Below are 21,408 nucleotides of genomic sequence, written 5' to 3'. Positions count from 1 at the left end.
TCATTTTCTGTAACCGCTGGAGCCCATCCCAGTGATTGAGCCAGAAGCAGGGTCCATCACATGGCTAACACAGAGAGACAGACAACCATTCACACTCACACGTACAGCCAGTTTACAATCACCAGTGAACCTATGGAGCATGTCTTTGGATGGTGGGAGGAAGCAGGAGTACCCGGAGCTGAACTTTGCTGTGGGGCATGAGTGTGCTGCCTCTATATATATAGAACAATAATGAAATGTATTCTCTGGCTCATTGGTCACAGCAGTAAGTACTGAAATTACCTATGCACTGAAATCAGTAATGCACTGTATGCTAATATGAATTAGTAGGGACATTTATAGGGTGGAGTGTGAGTTAGCACATAGTCCAAGATTAAAATAAATCAATAAATAAATATCACACCATATCTTTCCAACAGCCTTCGTGTTCACAGTTCATCCGGTACAAGTATATCTTTGTTTGGGGGTTTGTACTATATTTGATGGGAAGCCAGGGCTCTAAGAGTACGTCAACATAAAAAGACTTCTGACAGTAACTGTTTAAGGGTTTTGAAATCCATCCTGTGGCAAATGCTTTTTACCAATTGCACGTCCCCATCTGGCTTTCAAGATGAATAGTGACTGAAAAGTGCCAATAAAAAGTCAATTCAGACTCATGTCATTTGTCATGACGTTTCTTCCGGTAATAAAATTGGTGAAGCCAACCACACTGAGCAACAGTCACCATAACCTATGCATCTACAGTGATGCAAATTGCTGTGAGATATATATTACTTGCCAAAATACTAATAACAACTACTTTATTTAGCCAAGACAATGGTTTCGGGACTTGAACCATGACAATGTTGGATCCCAAATATAATCACATACACAGGACACTTGCGGGTGTCATTGTCACTGTGTACACTCAACGGCCATCCGAAACTCTTCCCAGTTACTTCTGTGTCCAGTGACCACAATCAAGACAAAACATCCCCCAAATACTGTACATTTGACATGATGTTACATATGAATGCAATTTGGAGGAGAAGGATGGACTGACTGATTGCTAAAGATCCCACCTATCCTGGAGACACATTGATGTACTCAAATGGGCACCACCAACGTCCACACAGAGTTTACAAACACACACTTGCGTACGGTCCTCCAACCAACAAAAGCTACATGGTACAACTGAATTTAACTCCACTACATACAATTATCAGCGCTAACAGGGAGTAGCCTACATTCTCATTGTGTTGGTGATCTCTGTGTAGCACCAACAAACAACCATTGCATTTTGCTATGACCACAATTCTACCAAGGATTCAGGATTGTTATATAGTTTAGTCAAACTTAATTGCTGTTTCTGTTAAACTTCTTGACATATAAGAAATGTTAGAAAACCATAAAAATGTATTTTGGGATATAGTGACAATAGTGAACAAAACAGCTTTGTAATTTCACTCATCGGTTTATCAAACCAGAATGTGAACAAATGCAAACTCTTTTTTAAAAAACTTTCTTTCCCTCTTGAAAAAAAAAAACATCAGCTGCTGTCATTTGTTCAAAAACACAGCAGGCAGGAAGAAAAGTTTTCCTTCTGAGGAGTATTTTCTCTCCAACATTCAGGGATAACATTAAAAAGAGACTAACAGCCAACTTACAGTCATTGTTATTTATAATAATTGTTGTCGGTCTCACAACTCGATGGATTCAGAAATAAAGAGGCATCCGAGACCCAGATCACACTAACATACAGTCTTTCATCTCCTGCCATCACAGCATGCGCATTGTTAAAGCGCCCTGCCATATATGTCTTACCTATTAGGCAATCCTAGTACACCTGCCAGCATGAGGCTCAGACAGCCTAATTGGGAAAAGTCTGTCTGACTCACTTTACTGCTTGATTTCTATACTGTGGTAATTGCAAACTGGGAGAAAATGCCACAGTTTGATTCAGGATTTATTATGTCATCTTAATATTGGCTTTACATGAATGTTTTGCTTTCTTTATTCTTTATCTTGTTAAAATGTCACATAAGTCGACAAAATGGTTTGAAAGAAAGAAGTTTTTACTTAAATCCATCAAACCTTAGGGTTAATGTTTCCCCAAACATATTCATATATGGCTTAACCCATAGGATCCAAAGACTCCCACTAACAATATTTTGTTGTCGGACACCACAGGACCCCCTCAGAAGGCCCATGTCCACTCTGTGATGAGTGACAACTGTGCACAAGGGAGACCTACACAATATTAGGGAGGTGGTCACAATGTTGTGCCTGATCGGCGTATATGACCTATCCATTTTTCTTACATGCTTCATCCTGTTCAGACTGTTTTGTGGAGTTGGGCTGGATCTGTTTCATAATGCACAACACAAGTTACAGACAAACACTCACATTCACACCTTTGGACTGTTAAGAATTTCGACTCAGCTGTAGGTCTGTGGACTGTGGCCAAAAACCCACTCACACCTAAATGGTCAAATAAAAGTGATACTGTTTGGAGTATTACTCTCCCCGAGACTAACTTCACACGTTGTGGACATCGGTTTTGTGATCTTGCCAAATGTTTTTTTTTTCGTATTTGAATGAGGAGGACACTCTCAAGTGGGGCTCATTAGAGTGAGCTGTAAATAATATCTTCTCTGTGCTGTTTCCTTCTCAGGTCCAGTGGAGCATGTCCAACTTCTCACCCCATTTGTGGTCATAAGAAACAAGGAGGTGAACATCACGGCAGTGGTCTTACCGAGCCACTCACGCACTGTCACTTACTTCTGGTGGTTAGGCAACAACACTGAGGTAATCACCGAAGGGCAGTGCTCATTAACACAAGTTTGCTTTTAACTGTTGATGCTTGCAGCGTTGGCTTTTAGCTGTGTCATTATTCTAAAGCTGTACGAGGTGCAACAGCAAGCCAAATGGATGTGGTGAATAAAAGCAAACTATTATCCTCAAGTAGCTTTCCTTATCGTCTTCTAACTTTCGCCACAGCTAAGAGGTGAGTTTAAAATCTATCAGAATTGGAAAGCATGTTTCTCCTCTCTGCCGTGCCACTCTGTGTCAACAATTCTACAAAGGCTTTGTACAGGGAAACAAGTTTGTTACCAAGGTAATAGACTATCTAGCATTCAAGCATCATGCCGCTCACTAACTCTAAACCCTTTCAACCATATTGGGGGGTATGGTGATTTAGCTTTGATCCGTTGACTTTGCTTTGGTCCAGACTTAAAAATCTTAAAAAAAGCTTTTTCAGCGAAGCAACATTTGGGAGTAAAGCACAGAATTGAAGTAACAAGAGCTTGAGAATAACTTGGCAGATTGATGAGAAGTGACATGAAAGAGCAGAGTCCCAGATGAAGGTAGCAGAAAGGGACAGGATCCCCCGGAGTCTAGACGCTTTAGCCTGTGGTGGAGGAGACCGGCTGATAGAGACTTCCGTCACCCTGGACATCCAGGATGAGGTGCATATAAGGAGGACGAAGGCTGCACGGAGTGACAGGATTTAAATGAATTTAAAGGATACTGACTGAGAATAGATGGGCCACACAGGTCGCTGGATGAGAGTAATGCTGTTGAGATGTTGATTTTGACAGTGTGAGAGGTTTGGAAGTTATGAGCAGAAAGAAACAGGAGAAATAACTCCGATTGCCTGTAGAGGAACAGAGACAGATTGAAGGTTTCCAGGGGATTTTTATGACGTTATCCTGATTTCTACTCGTTCCACCGGCAGGTCAAACATTTAAAATATCAACACATCTATCCCTACATGCATTACAGTTTGCCACACATTCCGATTCATGCAAATATGACCAGAGGATGAACCCTGCTTACTTTGATGATCTGACTTTTCCTCTAGAGACTACGTCATTAATTATAGAAGAGTCACTTTGTGCTTCTAGCATGGGTCCTCACTCCTTTATCCTTTATGTCCTTTCAACAACAGATACAATCATGTGAGTTATTCCCACTGTTATTTTTTTTTTTCCTTCGGCTAGGTTTAGACACCTAAAAGGTGCTTGAGAGGTATGACACGATTTATATATTTACCTATAACTTAAAATCTGTGCTTTCAGCCGGTGATAACGTTGGATGGGAGCATCTCATACACCTTTTCGAGCGAGGGAATGCACACCATCACAGTCCAAGTGGCTGCAGCCAACACCATACTGCAGGATACCAAGACCATAGCAGTCAAAGGTCAGCATTTGCTCACCCTGATCCTGGAACACAATGTCACTACTGCCATCTAATGACCATTAGTATATACTAATTGGCAGAGAATTGTATGGAAAGAAGTGTAAGTCTCTATTCATTTCTGAAATAAAGCAATTCCCACTTGAAGGAGATACATCACATAACTCTTTCAAATGAAGACATATTCTTTAAAGTAATCCACCATCCAGTGTCTGTAAAATGCACTGATTTATTACCAGCGGATCGCTCGGCGTAAAGCTGTGACATTTTCTAATTATCTAGAAGTGCATCTGGTACATTTAGCCGAAGGGACGTGTGGGGGGATATGAGAAAGCCTCTTCTTCTCATCAAGTGTTAACTACCTGAATCTCAAGTTGAGCAAAATGACAGTTGGCACAGCTCGCTGAGAATAATGCCTTCGGATCCGAGTGAATTAATGGCCAATTCTCCCTCGCCTCTTCTCGACAGAATTCTTCAAATCTCTGCTTTTATCTTTCTCGCCTAATCTGGATGAGTTCAACCCCGACATACCCGAGTGGAGGCAGGATGTGGGGAGAGTAATTAAGAAGGCTGTGCTTCAAGTGAGTGATTTTCATATTTTCTCCCTTTCCATCCTTCTGTCCCTTCGTCTTCCGCTCCTTCCCTTTCTGCCTCATCCTGCTTCTTCTTTCCCCTCAATTATTTCCTATATCCCTCTGCTGCCCAATACTCTGGGCTCACTGGTGCGACAAGAGAACGCCCTCGGGCCACCCCGTGATTCATCATCAGACAGGTGTGAAGACGCCCGTGCCCGCCTTCTCCCCAGAGATCGCTTCATGAGTGCCAATTCCTTCATCTTAAAAGTCACAGATAAAGAGTTTCTCAGAACTTCAAGCGCCGGGGTTGTGGCAGGGTCTTATGAGCACTGATGTCTTTCACTTTTTCGTGCGTGTGTGCGCGTGGGTGTGTGCACTTGATTGTAGGACGGGTGCATGCGTTCCCAATGTGTGTGTGGGAAGCTCACCCGTCATTGTTAAGTGCTACTCATCTCGTCATTCACTGCTCATGAATAGCATGCTGCATTTGATGACTGTGCTCTTAGCCGTCTTACCGGCATATTGAGCTTTAAATCTGCAGGTGGGTGCTGCTGGAGGAATATTTAAAATGGTTGAAGGGGATCTCATGAGTAACCCAGTTAACCCTGACTCAGGAAAAGACGGCTCTAAAGTGCAGGTCCGTGTTGTCACATGATGTAAAAATATGTCTAAATAGTGATTCTTTTTATTACTACAACTTATCCATTCAACAGAGGTCACAGGCTTCTGCTAAATTATTCAGGCTGAATTGACTTGTTTTGTGAATGTCTCAACTCCCTTCTAAATGAATCTTTGCAATTATTGATGCTTTCTCCAGTTATTAGATGCTTTTGTGCTTCAGTTATCGCAAATGTGATTTTTTTTTAAGAAAGATGGACACTTTAAGAGTGCTCTGTGAGCTCTTACAGCTATTTAAAGATGAAAAAATTGAAAAGTGTGAGTGTTAGTTCCTACCCCACATGAGGAAATCTAAGTATGAGGACATGGTCAAGTGGAGCAAGAGATGGACGGCTAGATTGGAATGGGCCTTTAGGGTGTAAGAGGGACCCGAGGTGTAAGGGAGAGCGTTTGATTTAGCATTCGGTTCCCACCCTCACCTACGGTCATGAACTTTGGGTAATGCCGACACAAGTGGCCAACATTACTTTCCTCTGTAGGGTGGCTTGGCTCAGTTTTAGAGCTGGGGTGAGGAGGAGGAGCTGCTGCTCTTTTTGTCGAAAGGGCTCGATTAAAGTCACTTGGGCGTCTGGTGGGGATGCCTCCTGGGTGTCTCGTCTTACATTGGAGGTTTAATGGGCACAGTAGGGAGGAGACCTTGAGGTACAACCAGAATTCTTTGGAACCATTACATACCTCATCTGGCAGAGGAACGCCGTGGGATCCCCCACAAGCAACTAGAAAATGCTGCTAAGGTGTGGACTTTTGTAAACCATGACCCAGCTTTAGATAAACAAACAGAAATGGACAGATGGATCTTAAAAAGAGTGCATACACATTCTGTGCTTTATTTGTAAAGTCACAGAGATTAACAGGCTCAAAAAGTACAATGTGTGGGTTTAGAGACAGTGTGTGGTCACTTCATGAATAAAAAGAAAGAATAAAAAGAGCTAGATGTATCTGAGCAAGTAATCACTGAATATGGAAACATAAATGTAATAGGAGCAATGTAATAACTTTATAAGAACCACCTACCAAACTGAAACAATAAAACAATGAGTAGACAGTGGAAGTACTTCTGATCCGCTATTAGCACGCAGGGAAGAAATATACTGTACACCTTACAGTGCTCTTCAACTTCAATACAGCAGTGTGAGTCATGTTAAGTCTGATTTAACTTCTTCTCTCCTCCCTTATGTCAGTTTTAACCTACACAGGGCTGCATAGTAATGCCTTTTTTGTGTCTGCATACAAACAATAACAAGCAATACAGGTAGCTTGTTTCTGTAGGGAAAATTGTAGTCCCACGTGATCATTCTTGTTTCATATCTGGTACTGCAGCTGACACAGCGTTCATTTCCAGGCAAGCATTGCGTCCAAGTGGCAAGAAGAAGGGTTATTTTACCACCATTTTGTCATGGATGAGAAGTCTTGCCTGAGACAGAGGCCAGTCCACCACTGATGGCTTTTCAACACAGTAAACAACTCCCAGACAATAAAAGAGGAGATGAGAGAGGGAACAACTCGCAATTAAAGTCAGGGTCCATTTACCGGAGGTGTAGTGCTTTGTGTCTCGGCTGCCGAATGTTTCAAGTCGTGACGTTGCGCTCTTCACTCGCCTCATTTCGGCACCGCTGTCTCTACTTGTCATGAATGCACATTCAGTAATGGAGGTTATTTCATTCCACTGTCCATCTCCAGCCACCTCCCCCTTACATTTCCTTTAACATTTCACAGTTCGGAGTCAGTTTACAATGTTCACGCTCCCTTTCAGCTTCCCCAGAAAGTTAATGGAAGCTATAGATATAATCTCCTTATAGCTTCCCCCAGAGGCGCTGAAATACTTTTTTATGCAGCGGATGCCTGGTAAATCATGCACAGTGATTCCCTCTGACAGATAATAGAATGTTAATAATTAACTCCAGTTACTAGAAAACATATTGGGCAATCAGAATTACATTTGGATGAATTTCATAAATACATGAGAGATATGATTTGCTTTAAGTGATTGTACCTAATGGAATGAGAAGGACGGTCATTTCATCCAGTACCTTGACCCAGACTAAAATATTTCATGGCTACATTTGTCATACAATCATCTTCCTCAGATGATGAATCCCTTTGACCTTTCCTCTCATGGATAGCATGAGGTTGATAATTTGATTAGTCATTTGAATAAAGAGCTATGAGTACTGTTGGATTGATCACCATGAAATTAGTTTCAGGCATTTGCGTTCCCCAATGGATTAATTCTGTCAGCTTACTTTCATTTGACATCTAACACCACCCGAAGGTAAAGTTTCCAATTATTTGGTGCCATTGGTTTGGATTTTTCTTGTAGCACCACTAGCAGGTCTGTTCCTTCAGGCTGGTTGAAATTAACTTTAGAGCTGGTGCCAGGATCAGGTCACGCTATGATTCGTCCACCAAATACCTGCAAGACAAATGACATTCTCATTCACCTCAGCTGAACTTCGTTAACCTGCTAACAGAGGAGATGATGATTATAGTTTCACTTTAACTTCACTTATTAAGCTTTTGATTTGTTCCACTGTGCTGAAGTACACCATTATAGATCTGGCTAAATCCTAGCCTGGAAGCTATTGCAGATTCCCTGCCTAAAAGCGGTCTGGAGTCACTCCATTGGCACCGACTGCGCTCCATGGAAGATATGCCGTGCCAATCAAAGTGACTGGGCAGGCTTTGTGTGGTAATAGACAGAAGATGGATGGTGATATACACTGATCATCCAAAACATTACAACCACCGACAGGTTTCATAAGTAACACTTTGTGACAAAGCAATGTTCTGCTTTTGGACTTGGTCTTTTGGATCTGGCATTGATGTGGATGGTACTTAGACATGTACCACCCGCCTAGACCACACCACCACCACTCCATAGCAATGACACTCCTTGATGGCAGCAGCCATTACAACTCAAAAATCTATATTTGTGGGATGCACTGGAACAAGCCTGATCCACAGAGGCCCCTCTCCCCAATCCAGAGGACCCAAAGATGAGAGACAACAGTTTTGGATGCACAAGGGTGACCTGCACAATTTTTGGACAGCTCAATAAATATCACAGATAGAATTCCTAAAAAAGTGAGATGGCACATATCCATGAGATTCTCATTTTAACTAAAATGTTTCAAAGCAAAATATGGTTTTGTAGAATTAATGTCCCTCTGGAGTTCATCCTCTTCAAATAGTATTTCTTCAAATAAAGTTGCAGAGTATTGCAACCCTTTCTTTCAAAGCAGGCTGGGATATACCGAGGATCTCACCCCTCTCCCTCCTTGCCATCTCGGCCTGATTTTTGTTTCCAGCGGTGAGTCAGCCAGATCTTTAAACTAATGAGTGATTGCAGCGAGAGTAAACACGGTCCAAGTGTATTGATTTTTTTTTTTCCAGTGGCTATTGCCTCTTTTGTCATCCTATTCCCTTTATCTCTCCCTCCACTGCCCTTTCTCTCACTGGAAGGCATGCCCATAGCCATCATTTGTCCACTACTTTGGCACTCAAATAGTTCAGTGCTTGTGTATGGGCGGACAAAGGAGTGGGTACAAAGAACATAAATTATCAGAGAAAACACAACAACACAGGTGGCCTCTGACTGCCACCTGTGTTCTGTCTCGCTTTTCTCATAAATAAACTGATTAAAAGCTAAACATCTGAAAGGGCTTGAGGCTCAATACCGTTAACTGTTAATACTTGTATTATTATTTATCAAAAAACTCCAGACGAATGATGTATACGATAATGTTGCTGTTTACTCACCTGTCCCTTGCCTCACAAAGCCCGCCCAAGTTATTTGATTGGCCTTCCCAGCGGAGCGTGTCCAGATCTACTTTCCGTCACAGTAAATTTGTGGGTGGGAAAGTTTGTCTGGATTCCAGACTAGGACATTTGCTCCTGTGGATATTAACGGATAAACTAAATGATTCAGAGCATTTGGGTTCATCCTATGAACTGTGCAAATGTGTGCCAGATTTTATGGCAGTCAGTGCAATAGTTGTGTTTTAATCCACATATTGGACATTGGACATGTCTTACGGGCTAAAGACTAGCACCCTCCTAATGTCTAGAGTTGTGTTTTCTCTTTACGCTGTCTCGTGGCATTTCTATTCAAATTAATACAATAGGTCTATAACCTTAACCAAGTGTGAATTACTGAAATGTCCAACTGAGAAACGTTGCCTTTGAGTGTTGAGGCCTTCTGTGCGTTTTTTGTTTGTTTGTTTTTTTCTTTTCCCACCCTTTTCCAATAAATTGCGCTGGAAAAGTGGCATGTGCTTACATTTCCTGGCTGGAGATAAAGGTCAACACTCTGTGTCTCTCTGTAGCACCATGTTTATCTCCATCTCTCCTCCTGCTCGTTCTTGTGGAGCAGAACAGACCTGCTGCTGGTGCAAGGAAAAAGTATTGGTTATCTGAGGTGTAGAGTTCCCAGAGTGATGACTGTGGCTGGCTGCAACACTAATGCACTGATGAAGTGTGAAAATTATCATATTTGAGTAAAGTACATAAGTAAGCAATGTCAAAGATGTCCATTTAAATACATGTTTGGTCTTTGGCAATCTTTTTTTTTTTAACGACTATTTCATGTCAGACTTCATAGGGTTAACAAAAAGATAATCATGTACGGATAGAATTTTTGAAAATTGCAGACAACAGAAGACAGTAATCACCGACTGAACCTGAATCATCATATGTCATGCACAACTTTTCAACAACTTTACGATAACATTATCTACAAAGTATGAAGAATCCGTCTTACTAAAATATCTGCACTTTTTTCAACTTTAATAAAGCAATACTAGGATTGCTTAAGTAATTGCTTAAGATTGCTGCAAAAAACTTTAAAAAATTGACGTATCCACCAGGGGCAGATGACAAGTCTCAAATGCAGATTGTAGATAATGCAGGTGGTGCAGAGGTCTCAAACACATCCATTGGTGTTAGGGTGTTAATGCAGGAGCAAAATGGTGATGGAGCATATGACCCACCAATGAAATCTTAAAATACGTCCATTTACAGTATTTGAAACCGAGTTTCCGTGGAGACCTTCCAATGCTAGAGACATTAGGCAGAGCGGACATTTAACAGCCTGACGAAGTCACACTTATTGGACGTCTTGGAAATGAGGTCGAAACTTGCTTAACTGCCATAGGTGTTGCTAAAGAGACTGGAAACGAGATCTTTGGAAATTTGGAATTAGACTGACCAGTCAGACTGAGTCCCATGTTTTCTGGCAATTTTCTTCTATGTTTTTGTTACCAGGTAAAGTTGATAAGTGTGATTACTTCATCATATTACGTCATATTTTCACTTGTCTTCATATTTATAATATCAGCTTTAAATATTCAAAAGAAATTAATAAAAAATTCTAATGTCTTGTTTTGTTTGATGATTTGCTGTTTGCTTTAAAACGATAGGCCTCTTTCCGGTTTTAATGACAGGAAATTTTAAGAGACTGACAAAAAAGAAAAAAAAGAAAAATCTTTTTGAACGTCTGAACCCTCTGTGCTTTTAACGCTGAGTGAATACAACCTCTTAGCTTCCAGCAGAGGCTCGCAGGCAGGCAGGCAATTACATCTTGAATGAAAGTCAGAGAACATCACTTAGTTCCATCTTAAGACTACAAAGGAAACTTTTCGTGGAACATTATACCGAATCCTGCAATTTCTGATCCACTACAAATAGCATTTAAATATAAACCACCCCGAGATTACTTTTCTAATGACAATTGTTAATTAATTAAGATGCCCTTTCATTGTCTCGCAAGCTGTCATTCTTTGCTTCATTTAGTGTGTACAATGACGGGTGTTACCAAAGAAAATATGAACTCATAATGGTTTACTTCACATTACTTTCCTCTGTAGGGAAACCATCACCGCCACCCTGCTATACAGAGTTTCACATTTCCTTCAATCCCCAGAATAGTCAATATATTATATTCACAAAACGATCCATCCCATAGGAGCAGCTGAGCGAACTGATGTGTCCTTGTGTTCTTTTTCATATGACAAAGCCAATGCTGTCATTATACCCACTGTGTCACAGCGTGATAATGCATATTTCCACCTTTTGTGACAGGTATCTGACTTCCCGGAGGAGAAGCTCTTAGTTGCCGTGTTCCCGGGGGTCCCGACAGCTGCTGAGCTCTTCCTGTTACCTCACAAGAACCAATCAGAGGGCAAGAAAAAGAGTGAGGAAGAGCTGGAGCGGGTACGGGATACAAGACTTCGCTTGACAAATTTAACACTTGACTTGCTTTATCATCATGCCAAGCCGTGTCCTGTTGTATCTGTTTACCAGGCGTCTGACATAATCGTAAGTGCGCTGAACCAAAACCTGGTGGAGTTCGAGTTGAAGCCCGGAGTAAGGGTGATTGTGTACAACACACAGCTAACTCTGGGTAAGAAACATTCGCTTTCAATACTGCCATTATATCATCCTCCACATTAACATCCAGGGGTAATTCCATTATATCATAGGATTCTCTATTTTTCATTTGGCAGTTCCGCGAAACACAACAGCAATAACCATGTTTTGACAATGGAAATTTTTCTTTGGTCCACCAATTAAAATTCCTGTCAGCCTGTCTCCATCCCAGATGAAAAAAAAAAAAAAAAAGCCCAGGGGAGTATGGGAGGGGTTTGATTTGAAGTAGCGCTCCTTGAGACGAGGGATCTTTTATGCCCGCCATCAAAAGCTGAACATCTGTTCGGTTTCTTTTACAGCCATCCAACCACAAAATGAGTGTTACACAGAGTATAATTATGTTGATTATTTAGTCCTTGAGAAAGAACACTGTACAATTTGAGGGCAGAGGCAGAATTCAGCAATTGCTCGAGAAGCCAGCAATGTTTCCCAAATTCTAGGAATGGGGAGGCTGTGGGATCAAATCACGGTGACAGTAGGAACACAGGGTGGAAAAGTATTTTTTGGGCGTATGGTGCAGGACTCCACATCAACTCCCATGTCCAACAGCTGGACACACCCTTCCCTGGATTCATTGCTTAGCTGATGTCATTAGGTAAACATCTCTGAGGACACATAGCCATGAGTTGCATGTGGTGTTAGTCACAGGACATCACATGCCAGGCTGTTTTTTTTATTTTTTTTTATTTGGTGTGTTGCCCTCTAATGACATTGGCGGTGTACCCAGCTGGATGCGACTTTATATCTCGCCTCCTACAAAAGGTCTAAAAAGCCTTCAAGCTGCTTGAGAAAGGTCAGCCGCGTGTGCACCTTCATCTCTGAGGAGAGAGGTGGAAATTGCGTTGTGATTTTCCCTTCAATGACAGACATTGTTCTTCTACAACTGAACAATTTAAGGTGAAGGCCTCGTAAGAAAAACTGTGCACGGCGACATTAATAACACCAAGTGCTTGGCGGCGATAAATGTAAGTGCATTTAACCATTTCAAAAGACATATTTGCAGAAGCAGCAATTTTACGCTACTACACATTGTCATTTGAGAGCTTAAAAACAAAGCAAAAAAAAAAAAAAAGCATGCGACAACCCCAACCCAAAACCTGCCAAGAACCTGAACAAAACTGTATGCGACCCTTACGAAACAAACGTAGGGTTCTTAACTACAGAGTTGATCGGTTTCTTCTCCAATTGGCAGGAGCTTTTACAGATCTGAAAGACCCATTCATTCTCATAGAAAACGTCCATCTACAGCTCGGGCCAGTATGACGCTTCATGCTGCTTCAGTCATCTGTCCAAATTATCCACAGCTGTCAGTCTGTCTGGCACTTTGACAAAAAAGGTGATGATGCATCTTTGTGCGATTCTCCAAATCTGATTAGGTTCCTCTCGTTTACAGTGAGTGGGATGGGTTAAATTACCTCACATATATTTATTAACATCATCCTCATCATGCTCTTCCATCTTCCCACAGCACCCTTGGTGGACTCCAGCCCCAGACACAGCAGCTCAGCAATGCTCATGCTCCTATCGGTGGTGTTCCTGGGCCTAGCGGTGTTCCTCATCTACAAATTTAAGAGGTGCGCATCTTCCTGATTACTTCCGCGTGCCGCACACACAGCATGCCCGTGTAGATTCCCCACTATACAGTGTATCTATTACCACGTCCTCAATTATTGATGACACCAGATGAGCACAGTCCGGACCAATCACCTCTAGCCGCGAGTCTTTCTAGAAGTTGGATCCATCTTTCTGCTTGATTCTAATGCGTGGGGCCAGCCAGTGGTAAAATGCAAAAGCAAACCGAGCTTAAACGATTTAATATGCGGCTTCTGTGCCTTGCCTCTTATTTGCTGAATAAATTATTCATGCTCAAAATTATTCTGTTGAAAAGTTTCAGGGAAATGGAAAAGCTGTCATTAATTATGGATATGATTTTTTCCCCATTAGTCCAATGGACGCATTTATCAAAAAAAATCTGCCTGTTGACAGAACAGAGCAATTAATAGCCATACTGAATAATAATTGGAAATAAATTGAATGATGACTAAATAAAGTTGTATATTAGGTGTCACAAATGCAGATGGGTAGAGATGCCAACGTCACTATAATTTCCTTCTAAATTAGTTACTGAACTGTAATTATAGTTGGGGCAATTTTAAAGTATGGACGCCTCTATCAGCACCAGAGCACGTTTTTCTTGTTTTTTTTCCAGATTCTAATAGATTGCTTAAATCATGAATGGAGTTTAAAGAAGTTTTTCAATTTGTCTGAAGGTTCTCAGTCATTCATCTCATGGTATAAATGCAACTGGACTTGTAGGGTCTCTTGAAGATTTTTCATCCAAGTAGCTTCTTCAGTTCTAAAAGACTGACGGACCCTCGGCTAGCTAGTTTAAGATGTTCCCATATTCCGACACTCACCAGTGACTACATACTGATTTGAGGGAGTTGTGTTATTTTTAAAGTAATTCTGGGTCTCTGATTTTTCTTATTTGTCTTACATCGTGTAGGTATTAAATTTAACCTTTAACGGCTTAAAGGTCTTAAAAAGTCTTCAATTCCACTAGTTCAAACCTGCAGAAACCCCAATTAAAGACGACATCATACGGCCCTCAGAGGTAGCTCCACTTTGTGCAAATTGTAGATTAGAACCAATAATACTGTTAAATTTACCTCAACTAGAAATCAAATGTGCATATCAAAACAACACTAGCATTTGAAACAATGTAAACACAATACCATAAAATAAAAATATGCATATGATATAATATGCATTAAAGATGGACACTTTCACTGTTGGGAGTACCTTAGGTAGAAATCAAATGTGCACACATTAAACAGCGCTCACTGTATATTTGTGGGTGGTGTTCACAGAGATGGCTCTTTAAATTAGAAGTGTTGCCTCCCTTCGTGGCATCTATTTCTCTGCATTTTCTATAGACAGGTTTACCATCTTCAATTACTTCCCCTCTGCCTTATTAATATATCCAAAATATCTCCAGACTTCAGACTTTGTCCTCTTAGTGGAAAAAAAAAAAAAAAAAAACTCTGGAAACATGGCGGAAGGCACCTGCATAGAGAGTGGTTCCGAGTTTTCACCTGCATCTGAGGGAGTGAGTGCTGCTGCCTCTCGAGAAATGAGCCGTATCACCCGTGAATTACTCTAAGTGCAGTCATCAAACATGTTTCAAGTTTTGAAAGGGTAATATTAAGTGTCGGAAATTTTCCCGCGGTTTATCATTATACCGATGTAATCTTTACATCCCAGGATGTTTCATCTTTGTGGTGAAAAAGAAGTTCACTGGGATACAGAGTTTCTCTGATACTTGAGACATGAAACATGTTGAGGAAGCCCTACACCCTTCAGCTTGTGTTTTTGGATGTCAAAGCTTTAAAAGGAATATGCTGACTTTATAAAACCCTTTTGTTTTTACTGAAGGATGCCGTCATGACATCTTGTTCCGAGGCTCATTTCTTGATCTTTTTTTTTTTCCCCTGCTCCTCATAGAAAAATACCATGGATCAACATATACGCTGAGGTGAACCAGGAGAAAGAGCAGGAGATGATTGGCTCGGTGGGCCAAGGCGACAGCACGCCAAAAATCACACTGAGTGAGTTCTCCACATCCAAAGAACTCATGGAGAAGGAGCTGGATGCCAGGGTCAAACGTAAGTCACGGTTTAATGACGTGTGGGATCAGTCAAAACGTTGCTGCTGACATCACCGTCAAAGACATTTACTTGAAAGAGATTTTTAAATGTTAAACTCAAGTTAATTTTATGGCAGATTGTTAAATCCTAATTTATTAATCAAACACGCTTTAGCATGTATCTTAGCATGAGACAGTGTCCCTAACCACTTGCCTGTTGTGTAAGTAAGGTTCATACGTGTCATAAACAAGTCAATCAGTTGCCATGAACATATTACTGACCACCTATGATGTACAGAGTCTGATTTGCATTGTTACTGAAAGAAAGCACTGCAGGTCATCTGGCACCAAGTTGTTTTGTCAGCCATGTCTGAGGCAAATGAATCCAACAAACTCCTGCAGCTTCGCTGTTTCCAAGAGCCGGCTGCTTCTGACCTGCCTGTTGAAATTCAGAGTAGTAGTAGAGAATTGAAATGTTGGAACACCCTCAAGCTCCAAGGCCACAAGCTGAATATTTTTTATTCACCTCTGTGTTCATTCTGGAGGAATACTGACCTAATGCAGAATCTAACAGAGCACCTTGTAGTGCCTTGACTTAACACAAGAGGAAGGTGAGAACGCTGGCCCATACTGAACAGGAAGCTGTTGTAAAACAAGGTCACCAAAGTGCAGAGATGAAGAAAAAAAAAATGCAAAAACACAAAAATCCCAAAATAAAATCTAAGGCTAAAATGCAAACCTTTTGTTTTTCTCCCAGATTCATTTGTGATAAAATAGCAGTTGCAGCCCTGGAAAGTTAAGATGTAAAAGGGCTACTGCAGTGATTTAGAGCTCCCATCAGGTTGAAGTGAATTATAAGAATGGTCTAAAATCAAAGCCAAAAGCACTGTTCTGCCAGAATCAATGAATACTGAATTCCCCACAAGTGCGGCCTTTCAGTGGAGCGTTTGCCTGGTAAAAGCCCACATCTGTCAAATTCAACAAGACCAGTTTCTAACACAAGCTTTCTTATATAAAGATCATTGAACACTGATATATTCACATCGGTTTTTATAGTTTTTACTTAACAGGACTGTATCAGTCTATCTTTGCTGTCTATTAAAAGCTCTTCTTTCGTTTTAACATTTATTCAAAAGAGTTCACGTTCTAATTTCCAGGCTTTTAAACAGCTTCAAATCCTTTGATTGGAAATTAAGGACAAGGCATCCACATCAATACACCAGTCAATGGTTTTGCAGGCATTAAGGCGACAAAGTCAAACTAACCGTCTTTGTTCTTCTTTTGTTTCATTTATTTCTGCTCAGGAGGAGTCGGAAATGCCTGCGAGAGCACAAGGGAGATTCCAAATTGTACTAGTGTGTAAAGCCACACCTCAAAAGTGTATGTACAGAGCAAAGTATTACAGTGTCGGGGGTTCTCTTTTTCTGTTTTGTAATTCTCAACACAACCGATGTTAATAGTTTTTTAAGGGACCTCATTTATACAGACTTGCATGGATGTGTCATTTAGCAACATCCATGCAGCAAATGTCAATTTACTCAATGAGATCATTGTAATTACTGACAAAACCTGTTGAGTTTTGTGGATGTATAAGCTACACAACAACATTCATTTGCAGAGTGAGATATCTTTCGTGGAAACTATGAAGAGTTCTGTAAATTTCCTAAGGCGTTGCTTTGAAAATCATTCCTGCTTATATATGGACTATAATGTCCGAGTCTCCAATCACACAGGGAATATTATTGAAATGTACAATACTATCATTTGTTCTGTTAAATGTATATATTATTACTTTCTACATGCTTGTAGTCTGAGTACCATGGCGACGACAGAAGGTCTGACAGTAATCCGTTTATGAAAGTGTGTTAAAAGCTCAAACATTACTTAAAGAAATGAATTTTTTTTTTGTTTTGCTAAGGTCCTTGACTTGTGCATGTTCTTACTGAGGACACGATTTCTGTGTTGTAGATAAGCAAGTGTTGTAAATAGTTATTTTCTAATCATTCGTCAAAAAGAGTCCAGTCAGCTCTTCCTACATTATGTTCCGATCTTCGCCACTTACTGTCGGGTGACGTGTATCTAGAAGAAAGGATTTATGAGTTAATGCAGATACAACTTTATCAGAAGAAGACAGATTTAGCTTCTCTCCATGCGTCTGGAAATGAACGGGATAGGATTAACGTGAACAGATCATGTTGAGTATGTTTATATTTTCAGCAGAATGTCATATAGAAATAGTTTTGAGCTAGATTCCCTGATGACAAACATTATTTGCAACAGACATTATTGCATTACACTTGCCTCCAATTATCAGATTAAAAGTGTCTCATGTGATGACCTCACTCAGAACAGACTGGACCAGTCTGAGAGTGGCGGTGTAAACCTTTGATAATCCGTCTAATAGGAAACTATGATCCTAACTAATAACCATGCAAGCACTTGATCTGATGGTTACTCCCTGGTTGGAATAAATCCATTAAATCTGAAAATCTTCAACAACATGTGACGTGACAAGAACAGAAACATGGAGGTATTAAAACCACCAACTGTTTGAAAATATGAATGAAGCTGGAATCAGTGTAGACGCCGACCAGACCTTGCATTAACATCTGTCCCTGCAATCAGCTTAAAGTATGTGTGTAAACGCACAGAGTGATTCGATCTGAGACCACATTTGACCCCATTATCTTTTGGTAGTGTACTCTGTGAAAAGTTTTGCCTCATTCATTTAATGAAAGAAAAAAAAAAAAAAAAGATAGCCAGAAAAAGAAAAAAAGCACTGCAAGGGATGTCGTTAATTAGTAATGAGAGCCTTTTAAAATATTCCGCCCTCGTAGCTGTTAACTAAATAATAAATAAATCCAAACAAGAATTAAACAAAATGATTTAATGAGTACACTGTGTGTGATTCTGTCATTAAAAAAAAACATTCTGGCTTTTTGTGGGGAGTCACGTGAAGTTCATTTAGTATTTTCTTAATAATGAGCATTGTCTTTATTTAGTTATGGCTGCAGATTTAATGCTTCAAACAGCACAATGATGAAATTACGGTGTGTATGAAAGCTTTAAGAGTTCAGTTGTTTCAGAGGAAAATCTCAATTTATAACTAACGCCGAGGCAGAGATTGATAAATAAATGCGTTTGTTCACAGCTTTCAAAATTGTTTCAAAATATGTATCATTTCAAGATGCACACACAAGAACTACTATGACATCCCTTAATTTTAGAGAGCAACTGTATGCAATATGGTATGCTCCGTAAATGTGGCAAAAATGGCATTTATTTGCATACAGAGTATGAAACTGAGATCGGACCTCGATTGGTAGCTGGGCGTAAGGTGTAACCGCAGGTATTTAAAGCGAGCCATTTCTATTCAGATTACCTACTTCAGATTTTAATGCAAGGTCTAAACATTTTTTTTTTGCTATACTGATTGACATTTGGAATCTGATCAGGTTTTAATATTGTCCATGTGAAAACATAGTCAGTGTCTCCAATTTAGCCCCAGAACAAAAGCATACAAAGTTTTTTTTTTTCCTGTTGTACAACCTATGATCAAAGTTACAATATTTTACAGAAATATGGTGACGTTCATTCTAAATAATAATAATAATAATAAATGTGATTTTATAGGTTACATGAACATCCTCTAAAATTCTTGTAGGCCTATATAGTTGGGTTCACATTTGGGATACAATTCCTCTGCGTTGCAAAATGAAGCAAATGAATTTCAAATTAAACGCTTTGTTTTTTTTAATCCTTCAGCTATGTTTAGGCATAGGTGGCAGAGGATTACTGGCTTTGAGAAACAGCTGATGGATTATATTGAAATTGCATTCATGCAAGTTCCCCTACATAAATTTAAGATCACAGACTTGCAAAACTAACAACATCACTTAGGCTGCATTTTGCAATAAGTGGGAGTTGGTGAATGTTAGCATGCTAATGTGCTAAAGATCCACATGTTACCACTGCCATACTATCATTAGCATTTGGCTCACTACTAAACAAAGCATGGCTATAGACTGTTTATTACTTAACCAGAGCAACAGAAGGGTTGGTACCGTTAGCAAACACTTGCTGTGTTTCCATTACCCCTAGAAATGTGCAAAACCTAAATAAAATAGTAATAATAGAAAATGGTAATGAAAACACCTACATTTAAAAAAAAAACTCACATAACGCTAAAACATTTCTACGGTCTCATGAGGTGGTTTTTCGGACATATTGATATAAAAGTGTATCGTGAAAGTGCAATGGAAACACTATTGTCACATTTCCCCGTCACCGGAGATGACGCAGGGGGTCATGTGACCAGTTTGTTTCAAATGAAACTTCCTCAAAGTGAAGTTTCGCTTGATGAGAATTATGGGATATCGCAAGATGACACTTCGCAAAACACTTTTCAATGGAAACACGTACAAAGCACCTTAGCGAAATTTCAGAAATATCGCTTTTATATTGGGAAAAGAAAAAAAAAATGGAAACACAGCTAGTGACAGGTGGAAGGCTGTAAAACAGGTTAATTCTCATGGTTTTACACTTTAAATGCAACAGATTTTGTTCACTACAGTGAAGAGTTCACAAGTCCGCTGATCAGTTTCAGAATATTTAAATTTTTATGCGGGACATGGAGTCCAACTCAAGGCCCAACAGACCATAGGTATTTTAATGTATATGACATCGATTATGTTATATCAAACCCGTTAACTTTAAACTTCTAACTATAAAGAGTTTTGGATATTCTAAGTCGTCTTTTAGTGCAGCGCCTCTTTTGTCATTAGCCCCTCTGTTTCTTGTACCAGTCTTTACGCTGCCTAAATAACAGCAGTCAGCCACAAAAGTATTATCTCTTATTCTGACTGGAACAAATTATGTTTAGAACTCACAGTGTGCAAACAAAGCAGACAGAATCCAGTGGGGCTAAATTGATGTCAATTACGCACACTCCCCGTTGCCATCAGCCGACATTTACCTCCCAACACTCCACTCACTGCTTTGCGTATTGGCTGAAAGGACAGAGTATTGTCCTAACAGAGTTCAACTCCCCAATACCCCAACTTTCCCCAGACTCACAAAAGCTACATGGACTCAGGCTAACTTCCTGATATCCACCATGGCGAAGATGAGAGAAATGTAGACAGCCAAGCCTCGTTACTGCAGACAGAACACACTGAACAGAATTTGTTTTTTTTTTTAGCTTCGTTGTATTCAACACATCAAAAGTAAAATGTTGTTTGCTTGCCTGGATGTTACATGGGTGGGAGGCTTTGATGGTGTCACTCTGTTCTGATTCTTATTAGGAAAAGAAAATATAAAAAGGTTTTTGCATCTCTAACACTGCATACTGTATTGTTTCTGTTCTTTTTCCTCTGGACCGTTTGAATTTGTGAAGGATGTGTAAGATATGCACTGCACTCTAAAAATGTGGCAACCCATATAACTCTGTAAAGGCTTGATGCAGAAAGCTGTTGTGTTTTATCTGCGCAGACACATTGGAACTGTCACCAGTGAAATCCACGCGTTTATTTCCTCATCATTCATTCGGTCGTCACTCGGATCAGTGGAAATTTCTGTCTCATCTGATATCTTAAACGTTACATTATCAAGGAAGAACCGGATCTCCAGAGGAACCCACACATGGACGGAGAAAGATTTGCATTGGTGGCTTTTCAGCAGGCAAAAGTGTCGTAATGTTCTTCAGTGCACAAAAATCTACATTGCATGCATCATCGGTAATGTTCTGTTTCATCTTTATTTTGATATTTCTACTGTAAGGGAACTGTCATTTTGAAATTGTTTCAAATAAATGTATTTTTGTACATCAGCCCTTTTGTCACCTGGGTGATGGATTTCAAAGAAGTTCACTGAGAATTACACCATTCTGTCTCCTCTACGGAA

General features: G+C 40.1%; 1 protein-coding gene across 1 annotated transcript in view; it reads left to right on the top strand.

Annotated features, from left to right (window-relative positions):
* The window catches only part of sorcs3 (sortilin related VPS10 domain containing receptor 3), a 214,213-nt gene extending 194,388 nt beyond the window's left edge, over positions 1 to 19,825 (top strand). Inside the window, exons 20-27 of the mRNA XM_047579158.1 lie at positions 2,654 to 2,787; positions 4,062 to 4,185; positions 4,651 to 4,763; positions 11,514 to 11,645; positions 11,736 to 11,835; positions 13,330 to 13,435; positions 15,366 to 15,526; positions 16,812 to 19,825. Coding sequence (XP_047435114.1) covers positions 2,654 to 2,787; positions 4,062 to 4,185; positions 4,651 to 4,763; positions 11,514 to 11,645; positions 11,736 to 11,835; positions 13,330 to 13,435; positions 15,366 to 15,526; positions 16,812 to 16,870 — 929 coding nt within the window. The 3' untranslated portion in view covers positions 16,871 to 19,825. The remainder of the gene's footprint in view (positions 1 to 2,653; positions 2,788 to 4,061; positions 4,186 to 4,650; positions 4,764 to 11,513; positions 11,646 to 11,735; positions 11,836 to 13,329; positions 13,436 to 15,365; positions 15,527 to 16,811) is intronic.
* The last annotated feature ends 1,583 nt before the right edge of the window (positions 19,826 to 21,408 follow it).

This window comes from Mugil cephalus, chromosome 2 (assembly GCF_022458985.1).
Source record: "Mugil cephalus isolate CIBA_MC_2020 chromosome 2, CIBA_Mcephalus_1.1, whole genome shotgun sequence".
Classification (NCBI taxonomy): Eukaryota; Metazoa; Chordata; class Actinopteri; order Mugiliformes; family Mugilidae; genus Mugil; species Mugil cephalus.
The sequence above is the reverse complement of the archived record's forward strand: the minus strand, read 5'-3'. Positions and strand labels throughout refer to the sequence as shown.